General features: G+C 37.9%; 2 protein-coding genes across 3 annotated transcripts in view; one reads left to right on the forward strand and one right to left on the reverse strand.

Moving 5' to 3' along the window:
* Window positions 1–348: 348 nt before the first annotated feature.
* Window positions 349–3,146, reverse strand: ATG12 (autophagy related 12). The gene is made up of 4 exons (XM_014892957.2): window positions 2,960–3,146; window positions 2,684–2,820; window positions 1,128–1,190; window positions 349–777 (listed from the first exon to the last, which is right to left on the reverse strand). Exons 1-4 carry the CDS (start codon window positions 3,144–3,146, stop codon window positions 718–720), a joined length of 447 nt encoding a protein of 148 aa, XP_014748443.1. The 3' UTR covers window positions 349–717.
* Window positions 2,960–26,362, forward strand: part of AP3S1 (adaptor related protein complex 3 subunit sigma 1) — a 28,698-nt gene continuing 5,295 nt past the window's right edge. Inside the window, exons 1-6 of one of the 2 annotated variants that reach the window (XM_088156586.1) lie at window positions 3,210–3,497; window positions 5,470–5,561; window positions 8,112–8,223; window positions 16,924–16,995; window positions 21,097–21,204; window positions 24,103–24,144. In XM_088156586.1, coding sequence (XP_088012712.1) covers window positions 3,429–3,497; window positions 5,470–5,561; window positions 8,112–8,223; window positions 16,924–16,995; window positions 21,097–21,204; window positions 24,103–24,138 — 489 coding nt within the window. In that variant the 5' untranslated portion in view covers window positions 3,210–3,428 and the 3' untranslated portion in view covers window positions 24,139–24,144. Of the gene's footprint in view, window positions 3,498–5,469; window positions 5,562–8,111; window positions 8,224–16,923; window positions 16,996–21,096; window positions 21,205–24,102; window positions 24,145–26,362 lie in introns of both variants that reach the window. The other variant, XM_014892954.2, reaches the window with a different exon arrangement.

The raw sequence follows: 26,362 nt of genomic DNA on the forward strand, positions 1-26,362 counted from the left end.
AAATAGCATCAGAAGAAATACCTTGAAAACTGCTGAAGTGTTGAGCCTTTAACACATGACTACAGAATTTGTGCAGGAGGGAAATATTGCGAGGTGTCTCATGGTGCTGTGCCATTTTAAACGAGGTACTCACATTACCAACACAATGAAAGCAAAGGATGGAGTAATTAGACTAGATACCAATTCCTATATATTACGAGAAAAAAAATCAAAATACGGTCTTGAAATTATAGGATAATGCCCATTCAAGATGAAGACTTCACAAAGAGGATGCACATCATAGACGTACATCTCTGTGTATGACAGATGTACAACATGTCAGAAGTAAACCGAATGCCAGGCTACATGTACAACAGACATAATTTTTATTAAAAAGGTTCTCTTATATTCGGTACAGCATATAGACAGAGCTGTCCAGTCAGTCCTGCAGACAACTGAAATCCTTTCTCTTCAGACACAGCAATTAAGTAGTCAGCAGCAAGAGTGCTGGCTCTACTCTACATGGCAGATGCAGGTGGTTTTTCTGCACCTCAAATGTACATCAGAAAAAAAGCCATGTGATCGTATAGCCTAGCCAGTTCTTTGCTTATGCTATTCACATGCATCACATGTTCATAGGCAGCAATGCAAAAATCCCTCTTCCTGTGTGTTTACAGCTTAAGTTAGTCCTTTCTCCATTTTTGAAGAGAACACCTGAACAATTGTGTTGCCAGTCATTCATCCCCATGCCTGCGTTTTGCAATAATGCAGTACAAGCTTGCCATCACTTCCAAAACACTGCAAGAAAAAACAAAAAAAAAAGAGCTGTTACAATTATTCATGGGCGAGCATATACATGAAGCAAAGAGTCTTCCCACTGGATAAACATGCCATGGAAAATTTTCATGAGAAACCTCCCCACTAAAATGAGAGGCATGGCAACACACTGCACATGGAGGAATGCATTTCTAGAGACTGCATGAAGTCACATCTCTTTGGACCACACTCACACAGATCTGTGAATATCAGCTACACTAAACCAAATGCAAGATATTACTCCTAGGGGCAGTAACAGATTTAAAGTGCCCGACGTGTGCTGACAAATCCTGCTAAATACATTTGGAAAGGATATTTAAGATGAAAGTTACCTCATAGAGAGTCCCCACTTCTTGGTCTGGAGATGGAGCAAAAGACTGGTTTACATATATGAACTGCAAGAAAAGGAGAGAGAAGAGATGAAAATCTCACATGGCTCTCACTGGGAACACAGAAGAATCATTCCGCAGTCAGAAGATCTGTAATAATCTTTAAGCCTATATCAGAATATGACCAGTTACTCTCTTCATTTCAATGTGGAGGGGCAACATGACCATGAGGAGTCATCTCTGTCTGGCCTGCCAGACCAAGTCAAAGTAAGTATGGTAACTTCCTTTTTCTGCAAGCTGATCCTTTACTCTCCCACAGAGCAGCACAAAGTGAACTCATTGGTTTAGCTCTTGCTCTTACTTCAACGAAAACAATTCACACTATTCCAGATTTACTCAATTAGGACAGCCATCACAGAAATCAGAAACATCTTGTTCTATTTTTCAAGTCTTTCTCACTTCCTGCTCCAAAAAATGCATTTAAATGCATAGAAGCTAATCCACAATGACAAAGAGGGCCGTGGGATCCGCCCTGCGAGGCAGATGCGGGTACTGGGGTATCATGTGCTATTTCCAAATAAAAGATACAAAATTCCTAGGGCTTTGTTCTTGAAGTATAGCCTTAGGCTTTAGCCATACTGGAAGGCTATGTGCTCCTATTTATTTTTTTTTGTCCTGCGATAATGAGATGATATCACTGAATCAAACTGCTGAGGATGTCCTTAGTCGATATCATACTTATCACTCATCTTTGAGATAAACCAGGGAAAAGCAGACCCCTCATGATTTCCAGGTGAATGAGGTTCCTGACCTCAGTGCATTTATGCCAATATACTTAAATAAGATCCTCCAAACCATGAATATAATTAAATCTGCTACACTAGCTGACTAGTTACTTTAATGAGTCCAGCTTTAACTGTATATCTTAAATAAAAACTTTGCACTGTATGGATGTTGAGAGCTCACTTCAGAAAAACAAAATCAGTGCAATTGTATTTCCAGCTCTTCCAGTGTTATCATGAGTTCACTTTGGCTAGTTACTTCTGAAGGAAGGAACCCATAAATGACATCGGCCATCTGCTACTCAAGGGCAAACACTTCCTAACTACCCATTTTAAAAGCAAAATCAGTCCTATGACAGTAACTAAACTGTTTCAGATATGAGTTCTGAAGGAAACAGACAGATTCAGAAAGCTGATCCCAAAAACTATGGACTGTTTCTCAAATACTCCGTTTCCATACCCAATTCCTCCAGGTACATGGTGCCTAGGAATGTTTCTCTGGGATACAGAGCTGCCCAGCGTGCACACAGCTCTGCCTGGCAGACACAAAGAAATGCAGACACTGCAAAAAGTCCAAAGGTCAGTGTCGAGCACACCCGGACCGCGCTTCTACAGCTCGCTCAATATTACATTCTGGGGTCTACTTCGAATAGTTCTCTCGGTGCTTGTCCTCCAGGCTTCCTACAGGCAGCTGTAGCCTAGATTCCAACAGTGCCTTTGCAGAGTTTGACAGCGTGGGTCCTGCGCCCGCAGACCCCGCCCGGTGCCCGCCCGTACCAGCTGTTCGGAGGCCATCAGCTTGAGGAATTTCTTGATGAAGTCCACGAGGCCCTGGATGGTCCGGGTCCGCTCCACCGCCCACTTCTTGGTCCTCATGATAGGGGTGTCGCCCACGGCCTTCAGCAGCACATCAACTGCGGGGAACGGCGAATCACAGCGGGCCCGCCCCCTGCCGCTCATTGGCCCACACCGCCCGCCCCCGCCGCCCATTGGCCGCCGCGCCCACCCGTCACCGCGCCCGCCCGCCCCGGCGAAGACCTCCCACCCCAGTACTTTTCTTTTTCGCCTCGCCCGCGGGCTCCTCGGTGCCTGGCGACCCAGCTGGGGCCGGGCCCGGTTCGGCTGGGCCCGGCTCGGCAGGCCCCGCCGCGGTCCCGCCCTCCGGGGCCTCCTCCCCGCCATCACTCCGGCTGCCACTCTGCGCTACGGCAGGCGGCTGCTGCTCCTCAGGCTCCGCCATGATGCTGCTGCTGAGCTGGTGGCGGGAAGTGACGCCACGCGAGGGGCGGCCTCCGCCCCGCGAGGCGTTTTGTCCCTCGTAGGACGCCGCCTTCCCGTCACGTGACGCGCCAGGAGCGTCTCGTGCGGCGCGAGCTGTCCCGCCGGCAGCGGCCGCGCCCCGACGGTCACGTGGTGCGCGCGCCCTGCTGGCACCGGCCCGGGAGTGGGACCAGGGTAGGGAGAGGAAAAGGAAGAGGAAGGGAGGGGGACACAGCACAGCTCGTCCGGCCGCCGCCCCACCATGATCAAAGCCATCCTCATCTTTAACAACCACGGCAAGCCGCGGCTCTCCAAGTTCTACCAGCGCTATGTACGGGTGGGCCAGGGCTCGGCGGGGCGGGTGGGAGCCAGGCGATAAATGGGCCTGGAGGCGGGGTTGTACCTGAGGCCCCTCGGCGCTGTCCGGGCTGCGCTGGGCCCAGGGCAGCGCCGTGGGGAAGGGGACGGTGCTGAGACCGTGTGTGTGAGGCTTCGAAGAAAGCCGGTGCTGGGATTTGCCTTTTAGGAGCTCCGAAGGTGGAGGCGGGAGGAAGGGAGTGTGATCCAGCGGCAAGCTCGGCTGCCCTATAGCTGTGGTGTGGAAACGCTGCTTTCGCTAAGCTCCGCTCACCGGCGCGGTACTGCCTGTCTCCATGCTACAGCAGGGCAGGCAGAGCGAGTTCTTAAGCGGAACCTTTTCTTTTGGAAAGTCTCACTGTGCTCTGAAATTGCTGTTAATATGAAAACGTAACGAGCTAGAAAAGAGCATTCTTTGCAAGCAGCAAAGCAGCTCTGAAAATGCAGCACAAGCGCTCAGTCTGAATGGAAAGAAAGTGCAGTGGAAACTCGTGATTTAGGTCAAGGATAAGAAATTTTAAGATAATGTTTTGAGCGTACTTTTCTTTCCTAGCAAATATGCTGAGGTCTGCCTGGGCATTAAAATACAAGAAAACAGATGGCGTTTCTTAAAGTTATGTAAACAATAACGTTTTCCAGCAGCGCAGTTACTTAGATTTCTGGCCCCTTTCTTGCAGTTCTGGCTATTACAGAGCTCCTAGTTCATTGACAGGGATGTATCTTACTTGCACACCTCAGAGCAGAAATGATGACTGTGACACTTCAGTTTGGTCAGGTTTTGAATTAAAGGAGTAACTGATACAGATCCTTCTTATGTGTGACTAAAGCAGAAGGGGAAGGAGAGGAACAAACAGCCAGAGGATACCAGACTTTTCTTATAAAACCATTCTGATCTACTAGTTTCATAACTGGACTTAAGTTCTCAATGCTTAAAGTAACATGTTTGTATAAAGAGAAGGCTTTTGAAAATGTGAATAGCAAATTAAACTAAGAAGCTTTCTGGTGCACAGAAACAGGTGCAATCGTATAGTCTGTATTGTTTTGTGTAATTTCATGTGGACCTTTTGAAGCTTGTGCATTCTTTAGTGTAAATTGATCCGGTGCTGGAGGCAAATATTAGCTTTCTTCTGCAAGGTAACACATCTCCTGCTTTCTACAGAGATTAAATTGGTCAGATCTGTAAAAGAGGCATTTATTTCTTTCATAATACTAAAACTGATAAAATGAGTCTAACTTTGTTGGCTGATGTATCTATATGAGAATGGAAACTGCATAAAATGAAGTTAATAATATTTTGGAGCTAGGTAGAGAAATAATAACTTCTGGCAATTAAAATATATGCCTTCATTTTGTCTTTCAGAATATAGACCTGTGGCCATAATTTCAAAGTTAAAAATTAAGTTTCTAAAGAGCCAGAAAAATTCAGTCTCAGAAGTGGTGTTTCTGATCTGCTAAGAGTTAAGGTCATGGCTTAGGAGAACTTGTTGCTCATGGTCCCTCTGTATTTAAGATATTTCTGGAGGTGTTACATATTGGGGGATTTGTAGCTTCCCTGCTCCCTTCGAGCTTTGAGGACTTCAATTTGCTCTCTGTTTATGGCTAAAAGTAGTTTCAAAGAATGATTGTAGCTGTTCAGGCTATGTTGGCGGTACAGAAAATTCAAGCTACTTGAGAACACTTCCAGTTTACTTGAAAAAACTACTTTTAGGTTAATTTTTCACAGGAGTTCCTTAAAAACAATCATCTTTCCACATTTCTCAGCAATACCTTCTTCTGCAATAATGGCGTTTTGTGTTGAAATGACACAAACAATACAAGTCTTGTTAACTGGCAGATTTAAGGCTTCAGAAACAGATAATTTGAGAGTGCTGACACACTCTGTGTTTTACAATCTTGTGTGCTGTGCATTGTCAATCCTTTTTAGCAAAATGTATTTTCTTTTACAGAGTGAAGATACACAGCAACAAATTATCAGAGAAACTTTTCATTTAGTATCAAAACGTGATGAAAATGTCTGTAATTTTCTAGAAGGGGGACTGTAAGTATCAAGTTTGAAAGAAATGCCCAATACTGACTTTCAAGTATTATTTCTTTTGATTGCAGTACAACTTTTCCCAGCTGTAATGTAAATGCTTGAGATTTGATGATACACAAGGAATTATATTATTGTGCACCAAATGTACATATTCTTTACTACCTGAAGTATAGCTATATATACTAAAATGTCTCGGGCCATAAAAATATTTTTTCCTGGTGATGTAATGGCCACAGTGCCATATCTAGTGCCATGATTGTTTCAGATGGTAAGATGGGGAAGGAACAGGCAGGTGTTGTTTTGCTATAATCAAGCTAAAGATTTCTCATCACATTTTAAGAGGCATTGGCACTTGCCATACCCACAGAATCACAGAATATTCTGAAGGGACTTGCAAGGCCTCTGAAGTGAATGGCCCAGACCTGGTGTTTTTAACACCATGCTCTGACCAGCTGAGCTAAATCTCTAGAAAATTAAATACATTGGAGCTGTTCTTTGGCTTGAACTCCTAAAATTTGAGCAGACAGCCTTTGATAGTAGGATTCCTCAGCCTTTTTATCAGGATTTGGGCTTGCTGTATGAACTAGGAAGAAAAAAAAATAGGTTTTAAGTGTGGTAACTAGTACAGTTTCAACCAAGATATTTTATTAATAAAGGAAAAGTAAGGTAGGAGGAAAGTGAGGCTTATGTGTTCTGTCTCTGTAAGACACAAAATAATCTTTTTTGAATCATCTTCATTGTTTTTGGAAGTCATCTTGTTTTAGTTGAATAAATTCTGAAATGGAGATGTATTTTATTTTGAAGTATTTGTTATCCTTCAAGAATAAATAGTTAAAAAGCCACCTTCTAGAAGAAGGGGTTAGAATTGATGGAATAAGCTCATGATCTCCAGTCTATGACATAGAGGTTGTCATAGTCCGTTAAATACTATCTTTATGGGAATTTCTGGGTATTGAAAGTTGGTCTGCTAACACCTACATTTTCTGTGTGCAAAGTCAGTCAAATGCTTAGCTGTACTATATCAGCTAGGATGTCTTTTCTTTTGGTCAAAATGATTCCTGATTTTTTAAATTACTGTTTTTTTAATTTAAATTATTTTTTCCAACTACTCAACTGGTGATTCTATCATTAGGTTCTTGGAGATGATCTCAGCTTGGAAACATTCTGGCTTGAATTCTGTAAGTGAAAGGCAGAAGACATTTGGAGCTTTTTTAAAAAATCACAGCTGCTTAACAAGAATAAACTGAGACAGAGAACACAGTTCTGACTTTCTTCCTACTGCTCATTTACAAGCGTACCATTTCAATATTTTTTTAAGCTTTTTTTTTCAGGACAGGGTTCACTTTATGGTTTGCAGTTTACCCAAAGGCCTCAACAGTTTATGTGTAGAACTGTGTGTACTTCCAAGTACGAAGTATTTGAAAGAATTGGGTAAATAGATCACAAAAGAAGAAACTTTAATTGCCGTGTTTTTCCAATCTCCTATTTGTTTGTGAAAGTGTCGTTTGATACATAAATGTAATTCCTGCTCTTCAGAAACAAAGGGTTCCCCTTCCATAGCCCCATCCCTGCTCTCTGCCAAGCATTAGTGGAGAGCAAAGTGCTTAAGCAAAAGTGACCTAAGAGATCAATTTTTATTTTTTTTTTCAATCTGTGTGTTCTCTCCCTGTGATAAAGACAGAACCTAAAGGGATGAGTTATGGTGCACAAATGGGTGATTCAGTTCTGGTACAGAATTAAGGAAAAATTGTAATAGTCATGGCCATGTAGGTTCAGCCTAAAAAATACTTTTGCTTCTGTAGGAGCAGGCCTCTTGCAGCTCAAAGCAAATGTCAGTGGTCTGATGTAGATCTCCTGTGCATTATGTGCCCTTTTATGGAAGGCCATAGCAGAAGAATGGAAGAACCTAACTCTTAAGACCTCTTCTCATTCAGTGCCATGATTATTAGTGAGTCCATAAGAATATAATTGCTTCTGTGACTATAAACTATTGCTTGAAGTATGGTCCTAATTCTTAAGATAGCAAACATTCCATAGCACAAGTGTTACATGTTCTTGTTTATTAAATGGATCATAAACCTAATTTAAGGGGTTTTTTTGTTATCCAAATGCCAGTCTTCATTACAGTTTTTTTTTCTTTTGATGCTCCTCTGAGAAGGTCAGGGAAGGATTCATAGGCATACACTGTTAATCTGTAAAGCAGATTATTCCCTGTGCAGTGCCTGCCTGCTAGTGTGGAATGGAAGTACATTTAATACTTGCTTTTTTGTGATCTGTTTGAATTGATTTTAATAAAAAGATGCACAGATTGATGTAATTTTTATATCCATATGGATAACAATAAGTGCTTGTGTGGTAAATGTAAATTGGTCTATCTTGTTACTTAGTCTTCCATTGGAATTACATCACAAAATAAAAGTTGCAATGTAGTTGGATTTGGGAGAGCTCCAGCTGTGAATATTAGGCCTCCTGTTAATTGAAATAACTGTGAGGATTTGCTCAGCTTATCCTGAGATGCTAAATAAGCTCTTCTTGGTTTTTTTTCCTCTTTAGATTAATAGGTGGATCCGATAACAAACTAATTTACCGACACTATGCCACCTTGTATTTTGTCTTCTGTGTGGATTCCTCAGAAAGCGAGCTTGGTATTTTAGACCTCATACAAGTAAGTTCTTTTTGCTGTTTTGTGGGTTTTTTGCTGTTTTTTTTTTTTTTAAATTATTAATAACTGTAATTCAATTTTAAAGTAGCTTAGAACTTAAATATTTTGCTTGCATTTTTTTGGTAATATTTGGAAGGTTGCTTTTATACTGTGAACATACCAAGAAGTGCTGAGTATTATTTTCAGATTGTCTGCGATTCTCTGGTCTGTCTTTGAAATAGTCATTTCCTAAGTTGATGGGAAAGTGAGGAAACTTGGGAGCCTCCTGAACATAAACTTTTTTTTTTTTTTTTTAGCTTTTCAAGACCCTTTTTTTGGCCGCAGGTTAAAATGGCACAGTTCAAACATTTGCTATACGAATGTAGATTGAGACCTTTGATAGGCAATGCTCTGTGTATAAATATAATTTATGTATATTAGTATATACCCAGACTCACACACACTTACGTGCATGTATATATTCACTATAAATGTGTAATGCATAAATATTTCCAAAACCTCCTTGGATTAAACTTCCCTTGTGGCTTATGAGCTTTTTGGCAGGTATGCCTTAGAAAAGGAGAGCAAATGCTCACTTAGGTATGTGCTCTGCACCAGGGGAATTGGGATGGGTGGGGATTGGCCAGGATAAAGAAGATCCATAAATTTAGATTCTTTCTGTATCTCAGTAAGAAAGCTCAACAGCACAAATGGTTTAAGAAGATAACTGCTTAATAGAACAGAGTAAAAAGATGAATGTAGGTGGTAAATCTTACACCCCTTCAGGTTCTGGGCATGCCACCTTCGTGTGGCACTCGGTGAAGCCCTGGGTGGGTTTTCCCACAGCGTGCAGGGCAGAGCAGATCCTGTCTATGGGAGAGAAGCTCTTCCTCTTTTGAATCTTTGAGCTATTACATAATTTCCTCACGGGAAAACAACTCTTGCTAAAGGATATTTTCAGGAGAAGTTCTTGCTGCAGTTTGAGGTTGTGGTAAGGCCATGCAGGTGGCATGTTCACCAGTACCACGTGGGAGCTGCCTGCAGGCTCCTCTGTTGCACTGAACTGGCTGAGTTTATCCCTTAGTCAAGGAATTTCTGCAGCACAGCAGACGCCTGTGTCTATTCAGGTTGTGTTACATGGATGACTAACCCTTAAACATGCAACAGTCTCTTAGTCAGAATCAGTACATTGCATTCCTACTGTTCATTTTTGCCAAGGACATCATAGGTTAGAGATTATATTAAGAAGATCCAGGCTGCTCGGCCTAGTAGAGCAGATAGGGCCTGTTCAAGAGCATTGACTCCTTAGACAGAATGTCTTTTGCAAAGCTTCCAGGTGTGATTTCCTTCCAACTCTGGAAATCGGGACCATCGAGTTCAACTCCTGACCTTGCCCAGGACACCCCAAGAATCACACCATGTGCCTTAAAGCATTGTTCAGATGCTTCTTAAACTCAGGCAGGCTTGGTGTTGTGGCCAGTATTTAAACTACTAAATATGTCCCTATCAGCCTAGTAACAAATATGTCTAGTAATATGAACACTCCTAGGTCAAGAGGCCTCTGACTAAATCAGTGATTTTTTCAACTTAAAACCTGCAAATAAATAATTGCACCTTTCACCGATGATTGTTAGTAAACTCAGATGTGGCAAAAAAAAGTTCCATGGGCGGCTGCTATTCGTAAAAGTAAAGTCAAAGGAAAACTGTTTCCTTCCCCTTTTGGGAAAGAAATCCCTATAGCAAAACAAAAGGAAACACCTCTCTCTGAAGTAAACTAAATAAAATTATTTTAGTACGAAACTAACTAAAATGTGCTTGTATGCTGTTAAAAAAAAAGGCAGTCTAAAAATCTTATTCTGAAGTCTGAAATCTTATTACTGTTTTCTTTTCTCTTTAAATAGTTAATAAATTTCTTTTTATACCCTTTTAAGTTTTAGGCCTGCCTTGCTTTTACTCCTAGTTCTGTCTCACAACAAAAAATAAGTATATTTAAATTAGCAAATCAAAACTATAACATACGCCATGAAATGATTTATGTCTTTACATAAAATAGATCTCAATTTTATATGTATATATAAAAAACAGTAAATATAACTTACTGTTAAGCCTTTCAAAAGCTTGCACATCAAGAGAATTAAATTATTACATAAGTAAAATCTGTCCTGAGACATGGGACTGTATCAATTGGTCATTTCACTGTAGAAGCACTATGAGTCCCTAAAGCCTCACAATTCCCTGCTGACCTTTCTTATAGCTGCATACCTTCTCACAGACACCTCCTACTGTTCAGAACAGCTGCTCCAGTGTTGCAGGAGCAGGGCAGGAAATTCTCTTCTGGATTCTTATATTATCTTTGGTCGTAGGATGTTCTGCAATATCTGAACAGCACACTGTTAACAAGTGAGGTACACAATGGCTGTATCAGTTCATAGCAGTTTATTGTACAGAGTTGCTTAGTTGCCTGTTGCATAGTGTGTCTTTTTACTTGGAAGTGCCAAAATATTTATGAACAGAGAAAAGAAGCATATTCATATATAGACAGTGCAGCCTAAATTGTATGTTCAGGTGTTGAAGTAAATTGCTTGGGCTTACTACTACCCATAACTTTATAGCCCCCAAACTTTTTGAATTAGAGAATTTAAACTTTTCTCCAAAATGCTTTGCTTCTTGTAGCAAAAATACTTCAATAGATTTGAATCTCCTGGTCTTTGTATTTCGCATATTTTCGAAAAGTGCCCCAGTGTTTAATTACATGTCAACGTAATTGCTTGAAGGAGATTGAAATAATAAAAATACTATTTCCATTTGTAGAAATACTTTGTTTTTCTGACCTGTATGATTTTGTTAATAAATCATACAGTCTCACTGCTGTACCTACGGCTGTTGAGGATTCCAACTTCTCTTAATCCTTGTAATTTAATAATTTGATAATAGTATAGAATATTAGAGATACATTAAATATTAAGAGTATAGAGAATAATTATATATTTTTCATTTCTAGACTGGCTCAGAAGAAGGATCTTTTTAATCCTCCTAGCAGTAGCAATCAGACTCAAATGTATCTTTTACTGAAAGAGGGCCCTCAGAAAGTTTCTTCTTACTTGTCAATCCCATATGCAGTGCAGACTAACAATATATACACACATATATTGAATTGAGCAATTAAGTTTTGTTTTTTCCTGAAATGTGCTGAACCGTTTTTATGCATCTTTGTTTATTGTAGTTCAGAGATAACAAGGTAAGAGTAAGATATCTGGACTTTGTTATGAGTCATACATATAAGGAATTATCTAAGTTAGATATGTAAGGGACCAGTATATGATGAAAAGTAAGTGGTAAAATGAACTCGGTATAGTACTTTGGAGGTTTCTATCACGGAAACTGAATAATGCATAGGAGATTAGATGAAGTATGGCAGTCTGCAGTTCTTTTCAACAGAAAGCTTTTGTGATGCTTTAGATACTTTTGTGAATGCCACTTACCTCCTTATTAGGTCAGAGCTGTTTCAAGAGTGAGTCTTATTGACTCAGGTTTAATGAATATGCTGTATGCATTACAAATCATAGACTGCCTCTGGTTTGATACTGTCTTCAGCTTCGATTTCTTTGTTTGAACACCTAAGGCAAATTCACGTTGTTAATTTTTGACCATTTTCTTCCCTTTTTTTCCTAAATATAAGCACAAGTTTCTTTTTATTATATTTCCTTACTTGGATTGGGAGATAGGTCAGCATCTGTGCTAGGCTTTGCAGTCTTTTGGATTGAGTGTAAATTCTGTCATGCTATTTTAATGTCTTTGTGTTAACCTGTGAAATGTAAGGTTTTAGTGCATGGGAGGAAAATACGTATGAAAACACAACCAGCTGTAGCCTCCATAAGGAAAAAAATGAGGGGCATTTACAGTGATACCTTAGCTATCTTATGGACCTAAGACCCTGTGTCAGCTCTGAGAATTTGTGACTGTCTTGGCTGATTGCTGTACTTCGAAGACAATGAGGAGTCAGCAAGCAGCAGAGTCTGTGAGATCAGTCTTCCATGGGAAATTCAGTGGAACCTTTCAAGGTAATGATGTTCAGTGAGATGCATGTGGGAAACGGGATGCAGTTTATGTAACATGTTCTTCTCAGTTCTTAATGATCAAGAATCCTGACCAGGGTGCTTTTATGCTAATTAAATAAAAAACAGAGAGGCATATGACTGGGATGAGAACTCTCCATGGGCAGATTGAATTACTTCTGTCCTCAGGTTTTCCATTGCTTTGTAGCTAAGGAAGAAGAGGAGGATATTCTTGGTGTGAGTTACTCCAGTTGTTTTTAGCTCATCTTTTGTACCTGCTTTTGGTAGTATTTGACATTATCTATGCTCAGATACATTTAATTGATAAGGTGTTCTGAGTTTTCTGCTGCCCTTGTTGTCTTCCTGCTAGTGTATGATTTACTAGCTTTTTTTTTTGTCTTATTAGCTTTTTTTAAAAGTAAGCCCTTTATTTTAAAGGTGATGCTTTATGTTTTGACATATGGCTGAGTAGAGGGAGATCCTGACTTGCACATAGTAAATAAAAATTTGGTAATTTGTTTCATATAATTTACACTCCCAGTGTATCTCTCTTTATTAAAGTATATCTCTTGAAAAAGAAATGTGTAGGGGCTTTCATTTCTTTTTCATGTTTTCTGTTTACTTACATGGAGATGTGCATGTTTTTTTTCTTTTTGCCATAAAAGATTGTAATTTCAAAAGAGAAGCACAAGGGGGAGCTAGCTATTAATTCTGCACGCATCCTTCTTTTCCTGCTATTCCAGTAATGTCACAAAGTGCATCTGAACTGCTGTATGTGGAGGGTGTAGGTGTCCCAAAACAATTTATGTGTTTTCTCTTCTGGTTATTGATCTACAAGTCTGCAGCGTCTGAAGTGGTTACTGAAGTACTTAAATCTTAGCACTACTTGTCTAAGCATGCAATTCATTTGACTCAACTAAAATTCTGATGAAAGTGACTCTGATTTTATTTACCGTTGCAGTTATTGAAGGCATCTTAAAATAGGCCAAGAAATGTTAGTGTAAAATATCTAGTTAACCTTGCAGACCAGTGTTATAGAAGACCATTTATAATACATGCAGTCCTTGTCATTTCTGGCATTATTCTGAGTGAACTTGCCATTATGAATGGAAGATGGGGGAAATTTCCAAAGTTTCCATGAGAAATCCTTAGTCAGTGTAAAATCTCTGTGAAGGAATAGTCAATGCCGGCTGATTTCTCTTAGATTAAAAAACGTTTATTGCACATTGCTGGTCATAGATTTTAAGCAGAGATTTGTGAATTTGTTTAGTGTGTGGTGGGGTTGTTGTGTAATGGGTAGTGGTTTAAAAGCAACCACTCTGACAGTGAATCAGGTGTTGCTATAGAAGCTTTATTTGCTGGAAGAATGTCATAAAATTTAAACTTTTGTGAGCATGCATGCTGCTACTAAATACATGTATCGGGGGGGGGGGGTGTATTTTTAGGATTCTTGACTAGCTTTTATTTTTAATGTGGTCGTTTGTTTTCCAAGGAACTAGACAAGTGTTGAAGTCAGAGTGTGTGAATCATGTGCCAAGTTGGTGACTTATATGAAGAATAGTGTCAAACTCTTAGCTCTTGTAACTAAAACCATTGGACAAAGGTTGAATTTACACTGTTTCCAATCTTCTTCTTGCAGCTATTATCAAACAGCACTGTCCTTGTAACTGCATTCTCCTAAGGTGCAAGGAAAGTAAGAGAACATCTTTGGTGATTTGTTTTGCTGCACATGTTGTCAAATGTGTAGTTTTTTCTGCTTAATATACAAGTTTTTTTGTTTGCTTGCATCCCTTCTTTATGGGAGACTGTTGTTATCGCAATGAATTAACAACTGCTTGAGGAAAAAAATCCCTGCTTTGCTTAGCTTCAGTATAATTTAACAGAAACATACTCATTTTCTTACTTTACTTGTCACCGAACCTTATTGTCCCGAGTCTGCCTTTGAATATGCTCTGTGTTCCTAGTTTAAGTGACAGGTTTGTATTTTGGTATTAAAGAACAGTCCTTGATTTAAATGCGTGGATCATCAGTTAATTTGTAGTTCGACTTCAACATTTTAAAGACTTCAATAGTAATAGTAGTAGTAATAGCAAGGGCAGGGTGTCATTGTCCTCTCTTTTATAGTGTGAGTAGGATCTGAAGACCAGCGATTAAGATATAAAAGTACTTTTTGTTGATAATGTGAGAGAGGCAGTTGGGAATGACTGATGTCAGGCAGATCTGTTTCACTGGGTCTGTAGATATAAATACATGTCTGTAGAAGCAGGACTTTTATCCACAAAGAGTGAAGGTAAATGAGGCTACATCCAGATGGAGTCTGGTCAGCAGCGGTGTTCTCCGGAGCCCAGTTTTGGGGCCAGGCCTGTTTAATATCTTTATCAATGATCTGGATGAGGGGTTTGAGTGTTCCCTCAACTAGTTTGCAGATGACTTTGTGCTGGGTGGGAGTGTTGATCTGCTGGAGAGATTCGGACAGGCTGGAGTGATGGGACAAGGCCAAATGGCAGGTCCTGCCCATGGGTAACAACATCCCTGCAGTGTTCCAGGCTGTGGCAGAGTGGCTGGAAAGCTGCCCAGTGGAAAAGAACCTGGGGGTGCTGGTCGACAGCATCTGAACATGAGCCAGCTGTGCCCAGGCAGCCAGAAAAGCCAATGGCATCTTGGCTTAGATCAGCAGTAATAAGGCCAGCGACTGTCCCTCTATACTGGGCACTGGTGAGGCCGTGCCTCAAATCCTGTGTCCAGTTTTGGGCAACTCACTACTAGAAAGACATTGAGGTGCTGGAGCAAGTTCAGAGAAAGGCAGTGAAACTGGTGAAGGGGCTGGAGCTCAAGTCTTACAAGGAGTGGCTGAGAGAGGGTGGGGGTTTTAACCTGGAGAAAAGAAGGACTGGGGGGGATCTTATCTTTCTATACAATTCTGAAAGGAGGTTATAGAGATGCTTCAGTCTCTTCTCCCAAGAAAGAAGAAACAGCCAAGAGGACAATAGGAACAAGAAATAGCCAATAGGACAAGAGGAAACTGCCTCAGTTTCTGCCAAGGGAGTTTTAGACTGGATATTAGAAAAAATTTCACTGAAGGGGCTGTTGAACATTGGAATGGGCTGCCCAGGGATGTGATGGAGCCATGTGTTGTGTTTTAAAAATATCTAGATGTGGAAGTCAGGGGCTTCGTTTAGAGCTGGATTTGGAGTGCTAGCTTACCTGTTTAACTCAATCATCTTTAGGTTTCTAACCTAAACAATTCTGTGATCTATGTCAGAACGTGGTTTCTCATTCCTATTTTTCTGGGCCTAGGCAGCTTGAAATCTGATGCCTCTCAAATATTAAGATGGGGTTCATAAATCATGTGGAATAGAGAATCAAAATGAGATGTTTACCTTCCATATTGCTTCTTTAGGATGTTTGAGCTTAGAATTAAATTTAAAGAGGCATACAGTGATAGCTTAATAAATAATATTAAATACATATTGTGACAAGATGACCTTGAAACATATGAAACTGATTAAAGCTTCCAACAAGTTGCAGTTTATTTTCTTGCCATTAAGATAGAAGGTATTGATAGAAGATCAATAGATCTTCTAGATTTATTGATAGAAGATCAATAAATTCTTACAAAAATTATTTTTAATTTTGAAGACCCTAAGCTCAATCTTACATTTAACTTAGAGAGATCTTGACATAACCTACGTCCATAGGAGTTATCCCTGAGACAAAGGGAACTGTGCATACAGCTCTGTGAGATTGGGGTCTTTGACAGCACTCACCGCAGCACATGGTGATTGGCATTCAGGAATGTCAGAACTGCAGGTGCAATCATAATTTCATTATCTGGACTAATTGGGGATCGAGTGCTCTTGGTGTATAAAAGTACAAACATAAATGCCAAGGAATCTGTTTCCGAAACACTCGGTGCAAATTGATGTACAGGCTGAATCTGTCAGGGAGCATCAGTGTCTGGAGTTCAGCAGCTGCTTGGATTTTTCTGCTTTATGCTTTTATATTCTGGTTTCAGAAAGGACTTATTTGCCTGTGTATAAACTGCTAGACTTTTCTAAATTTATATGTCTATATAAATTTATATAGACGTTTATAAATTTCTAAATTTATATATGCCCAACAGGATCAGGAGGTGTGACATTAAGAACAGATGGCTTTTTCATTCTGGATTTAGTGGGTCTAAGTCAGGTGGAAGCTGCTGTACTGCTGCTGGAAGGAGTGATGCTGACAGTTAACAGCAAAGTTAACAGTCTGATTAACTAGGAGTTCCCTGCAATGTAGTAATTATTAAAAATAGTGATGGGAAAAGCTGATTTTTTTCTTCATAATTGAGTTCTAATGAAATGGGAAAGGGTACTTTGAATCACAGCTGAAAAAATTATAGTGTAGGTTATGTTACTGTTTTTTCAAGATGTGTCTGGTTTTTAAAACAGTGTTACTTAAGCGGAGTTTTAACCTAAATTGGTCTTGTGCATACAGTTTTTGCCTCTACATAGATAACATACTTTTGACATAATGTTAACCACATAATTTCTGTAGATGCCTTTAATGCCTTAAAATCTGACCATTGTTTAATTTCTGTATTTGCTTTTCTCAAACCACACACCTAATAGAACTGTAGAGTTTTTGCTGAAGATTGACCTTTGGTGCTTTTTTTCCCTTTTTGCAGGTATTTGTGGAAACATTGGACAAATGTTTTGAAAATGTCTGTGAGCTGGATTTAATCTTCCATGTAGACAAGGTACTGTGGATGACATCCTGTAGTATTTTTATCAAGTAATATGTTTGGTTCAGCTGATACTTGATATTAAACTCTGCCTTAGTTTCCAGAGAAGGGTAACAAAGCTGCCAAAGGGTCTGGAGAGTTAAGTCTAGTGAGGTGTGGCTGAGGGAGCAGGGGGTATTCAGGCTTCAGTTGCACTTTGTGTTTACTGTTGTTTTCTGTGCCACTACCTTTCCCCATCTGTGAGCATCTTTCTGCATCAACAGCAAAAGATGTCAAAGGAAAGTAAGATAGGAAAAGTAGACTGAAAATAATACCAAGTTAGTTATCTGAAAGAACCATTTCAAACTTACTCAGTTTGTTTCCAAATCAGGAAGTTCTTTTGGAAGAAACAGTTGTGCCTTGACCAGAAATGAAGATCACCTAGAGTGAGTGTTTAACCAATACTTAGGTCATGAAAAGTCATTCGGATTTCTAGTCTTTTCCATGACTGGAACATGTTGGATATTTCCAAAATGACAGATTAAGTACAAAAGAGTGGTTTATATCAAAAGTACTGCTGTCATTTTGTGGGAAGGAATTTGATCTTTAGCTGAAGAATGCTTTGGCTGACATGTACTCCAAGCTGTTGCTCTGTTTGCATGCATGCTCTGTTGCTTGCATGTTTCATCAAAGAGTATTGCTTAACATAACTTAATAGACAAAATATTTCTAGTAATAGAGAACTTAGCTACTTCAAAATGTTAAATTTCTTGAAGAATATTTTACCTTGTATCAGATATAATATTTCTTCTTGAAAATTGCATATCAAATGGACACTAGAATTTAACTAGTTTCATGTGATTTACTAAAAGTCTGCCTGAGAATCCCATTAAATGCTTAGACTAGAATTTTCAAACTGAGGAAAATGAAAAAAACCCTAAATAGTAGTTCAATATTTTAGAAAAATAATCCATTTTCACAACAAAAGTCAGTGAAACCTTGAGTTAAAAAACTCTGAACGTGACATTAACCAGTGCAGTGATTTTTAACTTGAGCGTAAATGAACAAAAGAATTCAATATAAAGACGTGAACTTCTATAGTAATGCAAGGCTGCCACTAGCTGTACAGTAGCATTAGTTGTGCAGTTGTGACTAATTTGATGTCATCTCCATTCTTCCTTTTTTTTTCTCCTCCAGATTAAGTTCATCAGTATTCTTGTAGGTCTGAGAACAAAACAGGAAGATGTATCTGTGAGAATGAAATTAGAGTGTTAAATTGTCTTTAAACTGCTGTCAAGAAGCATAATGCACTGATCCTTCACAGTTAATGCATTAACTTTCTCTTGTCAGATATTTGCGACCTGCCTTGTTAAAATATTTCAAGTGTGCAAAAGGGAAAAACAGCAGCTACTCCTGTTTAATCTAGACAGTCTTAGTTATAATGGGTGGTTATGTGTGGGTGCTGTTTGGGGTGAAACCTTTAAAATATTTGTATTTTGAGTGGTCTAGTATTGAGAAAAGTGAGGATTGGCTAAGTTATTTGAATGAGTGTTATTCTGTGTCTTCAGTTCTTGATGGAGCTGTGGGAGGTTGCTTTCTTTCAATTCTCTTGTGACAACTGCCTAAACCAACATTTTTTTCATATAAAAAGATGATGTGGCATGAAGAAGATTTAAACTATGTAATCTCAACAGCTGTTGCCTCCTTAGTACCATTTTATGTGGTATTTCTGTAAGAAAATATTTATGTTCATTGGGTGTTTATAATTATACAGGACTCAGTGGTGACTTACAGTAACCTGGAGCCAAGACAGGTGCTTGTTCAAGAGTATTGATACAGTATGAGAAATTCTTTTGGAGAATAGAATATAGGTGGGAATGAGTGTTTCTAATATGCTGTAGCAGATGAGGCTTGGGGTGTCAGGAAGTGTAGTTTGTACAGGAGAGAATTTAACTTCTCTTTTAAACATCATCTGCATTACAAGCAGCCAAAAAACTTGCTATAGCTGGAGGAAGACATTTTCACATGTCTTGTGAGGAGGAGGAGGGGCAGGTTTATTTCAGTCCTGCACTGATTCCCACACTGAGTCCAACAGTCTAATGGTTTCTGATGGAAAAGGCATTACTGCAAGCTATTATACAACTAAAATAATAGAATACATTCAGCTAGGGATGTAAGGGAATACTCTGTTTTTTTCACAAGTTTTTGGCACCTATTGAAATACCTCTGGGAGTATCACGATCTCATGCAAGAGTTTATTATGTAACCAGAATGGTGAACCATCCAGAATCAAATTTCTTGAAGACAAGAAAATGTGTTTGTCAAAATTTCCTGAGAGAGCTTTTTCTTGATACATTCCTTCTTCTTTAGAGTATGCATTCACGCTTTTAGAGAGTGCATTGAATATAAGTAGGAAACACTCTTGATTTTTTGTAAAAACGCTTTAAAATTGTTATTACAAAACAGCAATTTCAGATTTTAAAAAGTTGTTGTTCTCAACAGTCAGATCCCTTTTGGAATATAAGACGTCTATTTGTTATGCCTTCAGTCTTTCACTTAAATTCTATTTTGAATATACCATTGAAGTGTCTTTTGCACTTCATTGCCACAATGCATTCCTATATAAGATTTTTTTAATTTAGGAAAATAATCAGTGATTTTTTTAAATACAAAAACATAGAGACAATAAGGTGTATTTGTACATTTAATATGTATTTGCAATGAATTCACGATTTGAAAAAACAGTTACTGTTTATTTTTATCATGCTGCTGCTTGCATTGCGTAAGTGTATATTTAAGAGGAGGGAGTCAATGGATTATGATAGTTACATAACTTTATTAGTCGAAGCTGTGATTTCCTTTCACATGCAGATTACTAAATAAAATTAATTATATGCTGTTATTTAGAAAACCATCCGTTTAGAAGAAAAGTGGGGCAAGACAAAATAGTCAAGCATGTTTAAAGCCATCTGTGCTTTGAACATTTTTAAATACTGTGTGTTAGACTTCACTATTGCATCCTGAAAGTACAAAAAAGTGCAGAGAAAAGTAAGAAGCATGACCCAAGGTATGGGGCAGTTTCCATTGAGGAAGAAGTTAAATATTCCAGAGGCTGGAGGCAAAGGAGTAAGAAGTATATAGAAAGAAAGGTTTTGGAAGAGCCCAAAGGGGCCTGAAGAAGAGCTATTTTCAGCCTCTCTAGATACATTAATTATAAATTTGTATAGAAATACACTTAAAATTTATCAGGGAAACAAATTCAATTTGGTTTTTTGGTATGGCACAAAACCAAGAACTGTGTTTAATTTAGAGATTTACTTCTGTCCACGGAGAAACTGGAAGAATGTCCAAAATAGTAGTTAGAATTATGCTTTTCAGATACCAGTTAAAATATTATACATTACATGGTAACTCTGGATTTTTACTAGTAAGTGCAGAAGGATGCCTTTTAAAAAAGAAGAAAACCCCAAACCAAGCCTTTAATGTGGTTTGAATGCAGTTCTGAAGCAGTGATTTGTGAACCAGGGTCTTTCATCCTCAAATCAGGGCTTCAGGGAAGAGGGATATTTAAACATACCCATTTCAGTAGTGTTCCCAGCTGGTTTATGTGCTTCTGCAGTCTGAGTCTTAGATGTCAGTCTTAGCTGTAGATGCTGAAGATTCCGTATTGATCGGGTATCTCAGCAATGTCCATTCTACTTCGGAGCTGAATCTTGGGATCTATGGTAGGTGAGCATCAGAGTCTCTTCCTTTTCAGAGTCGTGTTTGCACATCTACTCATGTGCGATTTGCTTGGTCCTGTAGGACCTGCTTCCTAGAGGTGTTACTGCTGTTGATGCTAATTTGAACTCTAATAATTGGATGGAAAATGGAAACAAAGAAAGAGAAATGTGAGAGTTTCTTAGCATTGATAAGTGTATAGCAGATGAGTTTGTAACAGAATTGTGAATGAAGAAGATACTGGAAAAAGGAACATGAAGTGATGAGCTTTGTTCCCAAACTTGACTTTAGATTAAATGCTAACATTAATTAGTTGACTTACAGATTATGTTTCCCTGTGTAGAGTTACCTAGACCATCTTTCCATATTGTATGGAAGATATTTTTCATTTTTAAATTCTCTTTTGGTCTCTTTTAGGTCCATAATATATTGGCTGAAATGGTCATGGGTGGAATGGTTTTGGAGACCAATATGAATGAAATTGTCACTCAGATTGATGCTCAAAATAAACTGGAGAAATCTGAGGTAAGAGTGATGCACTGTGTAGTTTCTAAAGAAAGGATTGTAGTAAATGCATGCTATATAATGCTCTTTGTCCTTCATAGCAAGCTAAATAGTGTGAACTGCCTGCTTATAGTGCCAAAAATTTGCACTGTATCTGAGGGTGCTGTACCTTTCATCATAAGTAATAACTTAGTCGCTGCTGACTAGATTTTGCTTTTTGTACCTAATAGCATTGTACACCATTGCTATTAAGATACTTCTGTAGTTTTCTAAGTTTCTCTCATAGAAAACCTTTTATTTCCAGCCTGCTTGTTATGCTGGACTAGTGACTTCAGCACTTACATAAAATTATATAAAGAAACAAAATGTGTCTTCAAAGACTACATATTCCTATCTGATAGTATAAGCACCTGAAATAAATAGCAGCAGTAATACTGCAACACAAGAAAATAAATTGAACTGAAATGGACTAGATAGAATTTAAAGCCCAGTTTTAGACACTTCAAAGTAAATATGAATTCTGCAATTTTGATAATTGGAGCCTTTGGTCTCCAGTGAGTGAGAAAATTCCATTCTATATTTGCCCATAATAGACGAAGTGAGGGATCACACATCAGTTGTGGGAATCTTTTTTCAATTCAACAATTGTTGAATTTGTGTTTAGGAAAGACATTTAGATTAAGAAAGGATGCTAGAATTACTTTATCTTTGAAACAGTATTGCTGTCCCTTTAATGTCACCATATGTGCCTTATAAGCCAAAGTGCTGCTAATATTCTTGGCTAAGTCTGTGCTCGTTTCTAAATGACGAGAGGAATACATCAAAGCTATAACATCCAAGTTTCTAAACAAGCCTTTGTTTGATTCAGAGACATTCTAAAGTTTAAGTCAGATGAGTAGACTGAAATCTTTCAGGTGGCATAAATATGAACTAAATGGCATATTAGGAGAGGACCCAGAGAACTTTTTAGTTCTAACTGAAGTGCAATAAAGAGAGAAATGAATTTTCCAGCTTTTTTCTTGTGGTACAATGTATACTGTTCTTCTGATTCTTCAGTCTCAAGATGTGCCACCTCAAGTTTTTTAATACATTTAATTGTTTGTTTTGCACAACTTCCAAACTGTATCCAAGAACACAACAACAGCATGTGAAAAACAAGAAAGCTAGGTATGATATGACATAGTACGTAGCAATATGCATCTGAAAGGATTCTATGTTAGATTTTGAACATGTCCAAAGTGTTCTTTCTAATGTTTTTCTCACACCCAGAATGAAACATTGATCACAGAGATGAATATTTGGAGTTATTCTCATAAATTTGTACTACATTCAAATAACTCCTGAACACATACATTTTTCTTATTTGATAGAGAAGTAGCCGTGTTCCCGAAAGCTGAACTTGCTGAACAGCTGTATTCTACCATGTATTACGTACATATTGGTTCTATCTGAAGGCATTTCTTTATGTAAATTCTGTTACCAAATCAATTATAGACCAATCTCTGACTAGTCTTCTGAAACACATCGATTCTTCTGTGCAGCCAGCTGCAATATTTGCTGTCTTCCATTATTCATCAGTAAGTCATACTTTATTTTAAGAGCTTTTAATGTAAAAGTAGATGGTCGACAATCTGAAAAAAACACATAGAACTTGAAGTGTATGTAAAGCAAACAGGGACTTGTTCCTGTACATTCAGCAATGAATTGTAGAAGGTAAAGAAGTTGCAGTGATAAATTATAACACTTGGTGGCTGGGATGAAGCAGAACATTTCACAGTCTGCTCATCACTAATACTTCCTTTTTCCTTAGCTCAGTGTCTATTTCTTTTCAAATTTAACAGTTGCTGTAATGCTGAAATACATTACAGTACCTGGTAATTATTTCCTTAGATCATTAATCATTTGTTTCATGTATAGGCACAGAAATTTCCTGATTGATATTTATTTTCCTTTTGTCTTTTTGACCAAGATTGTGAATCTTTCAGTATGTCTTTCCTGAACACATATCTTCAAGACACAAGCAAATCCATGTAAATAAAAATAAGTAACAAATTTTGAATGCTGGTCACTAAGAAATAAAAACTAGTGGATCTTCTTAGTTTGCTTTAATTAAAAAGAATTAAATTTTAGAAATTATTATGGAATAGTCCATAGTTTATAGGAGTGCCACCTGTGCCCACAACACTGTTGCTTTAGTCCTTTTGGCTTTTAGACCATCATCATACCTCTTGCATTTACAAAGCAGCTATTGTAAGATTAAATTGCCTTTTCTTTTATAGGTGAATTGATGAAACTAATAAAGCAGTAACTGGGTTACATTTTCAGAAATACTTCCGTTTTCATTGTGCCTATCTGGCTTTCAGTAATATATAAAATTTAGCTATTCAACATCAGGTATTTGTTTAGTTATGCACTAGGTTTCTAAACAGGCTTTCAGTTAGAATTTAGTGAAAAAGACTGAATGTATTTGTTAAATTCACATATATTTGAGCAAAGTTATCAGCTCAAGGAATTTGTTAATATTTTCAACAGAGATTAAATAAACCACTATAAGGGAAGTCCCTAGCTTTGGATTGTGGTTCAGCTAATATTGTTTGGATGGGCTGCAAAGGAAATTATTTGTACCCTGAGAAATGTTGTCTTATATGCATTTCCCTGCCTTTCAGTTTAGTCTTAATCTGTGAATGGGTTTCTGATCAATCCTAAATCCAAAGAATTATTGTGATAAAGGGAGGGAATTCTTTGGGAGAGGGGCATTGGGATTTTATTCAGACCTTTTGGAAGCATTGTAGGTAAACCTGGGCTACCTCTTTTCTATTGGGAGTGTTCAACTGCGTGTGATTTAGACTTTTAAGTTGGGCCTCATTTTTTCTGAACCTCCTGATCTTTTCTGGCTCTTTCCATTCTTCTCTCTTACAGACCTTTATCTTTCAGTCTCCCAGACAGGACAGGTAGACAAAGGTATTGCTGAATTTTAGAAAAAAATGTACTTTTAACAAAAAGGGAAAGCAAAATGATGTCAAAGGCAATAAATTATGTAGGCCAGACTCAAAAATTATGTGTAAAAATACCCATACTAGTCCTTGTAGCCTACTTTTTGTGCTAGTTTCTTGTAGTTCCCTCATCTTTTTATTGGCTATAGTGTATTTTACTAGCTTTTCATTGGCATCATATTTTTTATTTTATTTCTCTTCCTGCATTTTAGAATTTAACTTTTCTTTGTATCATTGTTAAGAAGCAAAGGAGTATGAACTTATGTGAATATTAGCCTAAATACCCTGCAAAATTAATGTCAGTAGAAAATGAACACACAGATACCAAAATAAGATATGATGACATAATACAAATAACTTCTTTATTGGATGAATTTTGTCCCTGATAATCTAAAATAAGTAATATGAACTCTTTTGTTTCACCATTCAGTATTTCCAGATAAAAACAAAGAACTTTTACCTGCTTGCAAAGAGAAGTTTCAGAATAAGCTTCAGGTGAATGAAACATTAGAAATCCCACCAGCAAAACCAACAAACTGAAATAGTTCTGTATAGAGAGAATAAAATCATCAGTGCAATTTGTAAACATGATGTAGAAATTCTGAAGCTGATCATCCACACTTAAGTATGTTGAACATAAAATGCAAGAGCTGTCAGCATGTACTCAACTTCAGATGTACATTTGCTGTCATTATAAACTGAATGTCTGGATTTTGCTCTAATATATCCTGGTAACTGCAGTCCCTGAACATGAATGTTAACAAAGAACAGAAAAAGGAGAAGGAAGTTGTGTGTTTGAAGTTTATTTAATGGTCAATGTCACCGGCCATTTGTTGTTTGAAACATTTAGTTTAGCTTAACAGTTTGAATGTCAGTCAGTGTTAATGGCAGTACTTCAAAATAAATTTCCACTTGTTTTAAATCTCTGTATTTGAACTGCAGGTATTTTAAGCAGGTGGAATCTTAAGCAGTTGCAATTTAATTTATGAATAGCTTTGCTCTTTACTTTTAATGTGATCTTCCTAGGATAGTGTACTGCAATGCCGTTAAGATTTAACAAATATAACTCCACAATTGGATTTAGTAGCACTAAAATGTTGTAAAAGCATTAGCTAAAAATAGTTTTTGCAACATTTTAATCTAAATTTGAAATACGCTGCAGCACATGAAGAAAATCAAGGACGTGACCTTTCTCTGCCTAGTATGTTAGTTAACACTTGTTACATACAGTCTCTATTTCTTTGGTAACACTAGGGAGCTTGATCTCAGATTTTTGGTTTGGTTTTTTTTTGTTGTTTTTGTTTTTCTTTTTGTGCAAAGCTAATTTTTCATTTTCTGTGTTCTGCTCACACATTCTGTTTTTATTTTTGGGTCTGGCAATGAAAAACAAACAAAGAAATAATTAATCATTCCCATCCATTACTCTTTTTGTGATTCAAGTGCTTAAAATTTCTAAGAGTATGTCTTAAGTCTTCTTATCTGTTTGGCCTCATTTTGATATACTTGCAGACTTCATTTTGGTTTTTCTCTAATTACATTCATTTATTTAACCTCATGAGCAGGGGACATGATCATTCCTTTATATTATGTATTGCATCCTTTCATGATTTCATATCCCTGCTGCTTTGAAGTCATACTTGTTCTGAAAAGAAGCATTGCTATGAAACACCAGCAGCAGAGAGGTCCTACTGCCTCTGAAGTATATGGAAAAGGGTGGCTTATTTTGCAGTATTAGCCTTCATGATTTTGTTTTCCAGTAGGCTGTGTTTTTTTATTATACTTATTTTAGTGCTAGCTAGCTCTGTGTAGAATTTTTTGGGATGACATTGGAACATTTTTATTTGTATATGCATATTAACAATGTTTGTAATGTGCAATACTTCTCCCAAATGATCTGAATTTCTTTTTAAAGAGTAAAACAAGGGATCACTTTGATATGAAATTACCAGTTGGGCATTCTAAGAAAGGCTGATGATAAGAACAAAGAAAATTGATTCCTATAGTGGTTAATAATGACCTAAGTAAATTGATGACAGCTTATGTTTCTCACTTGATAGATAGGACCAGCAGAGTAATAACTTGTTATTAAATGTGTCTATTTCAATCTATGAAATAGTGTCTTTTTTGCATATATGATATTGCTCTTTAAAAGTATATGAACATGTTTACAAGCATTTTTTGCAATA

The sequence above is a fragment of the Sturnus vulgaris genome, chromosome Z (assembly GCF_052056855.1).
Source record: "Sturnus vulgaris isolate bStuVul1 chromosome Z, bStuVul1.hap1, whole genome shotgun sequence".
Taxonomy (NCBI): Eukaryota; Metazoa; Chordata; class Aves; order Passeriformes; family Sturnidae; genus Sturnus; species Sturnus vulgaris.

What these genes read in the sequence shown, in the direction of transcription:
- ATG12 (XM_014892957.2), bottom strand. Translation starts at nt 3,146, where the DNA reads ATGGCGGAGCCTGAGGAGCAGCAGCCGCCTGCCGTAGCGCAGAGTGGC. An exon ending in GGGCGAGGCGAAAAAGAAAA is followed by an intron (nt 2,821 to 2,959) that starts GTACTGGGGTGG and finishes CGTTCCCCGCAG; the next exon opens with TTGATGTGCTGCTGAAGGCC. An exon ending in AAGTGGGGACTCTCTATGAG is followed by an intron (nt 778 to 1,127) that starts GTAACTTTCATC and finishes TTTTTCTTGCAG; the next exon opens with TGTTTTGGAAGTGATGGCAA.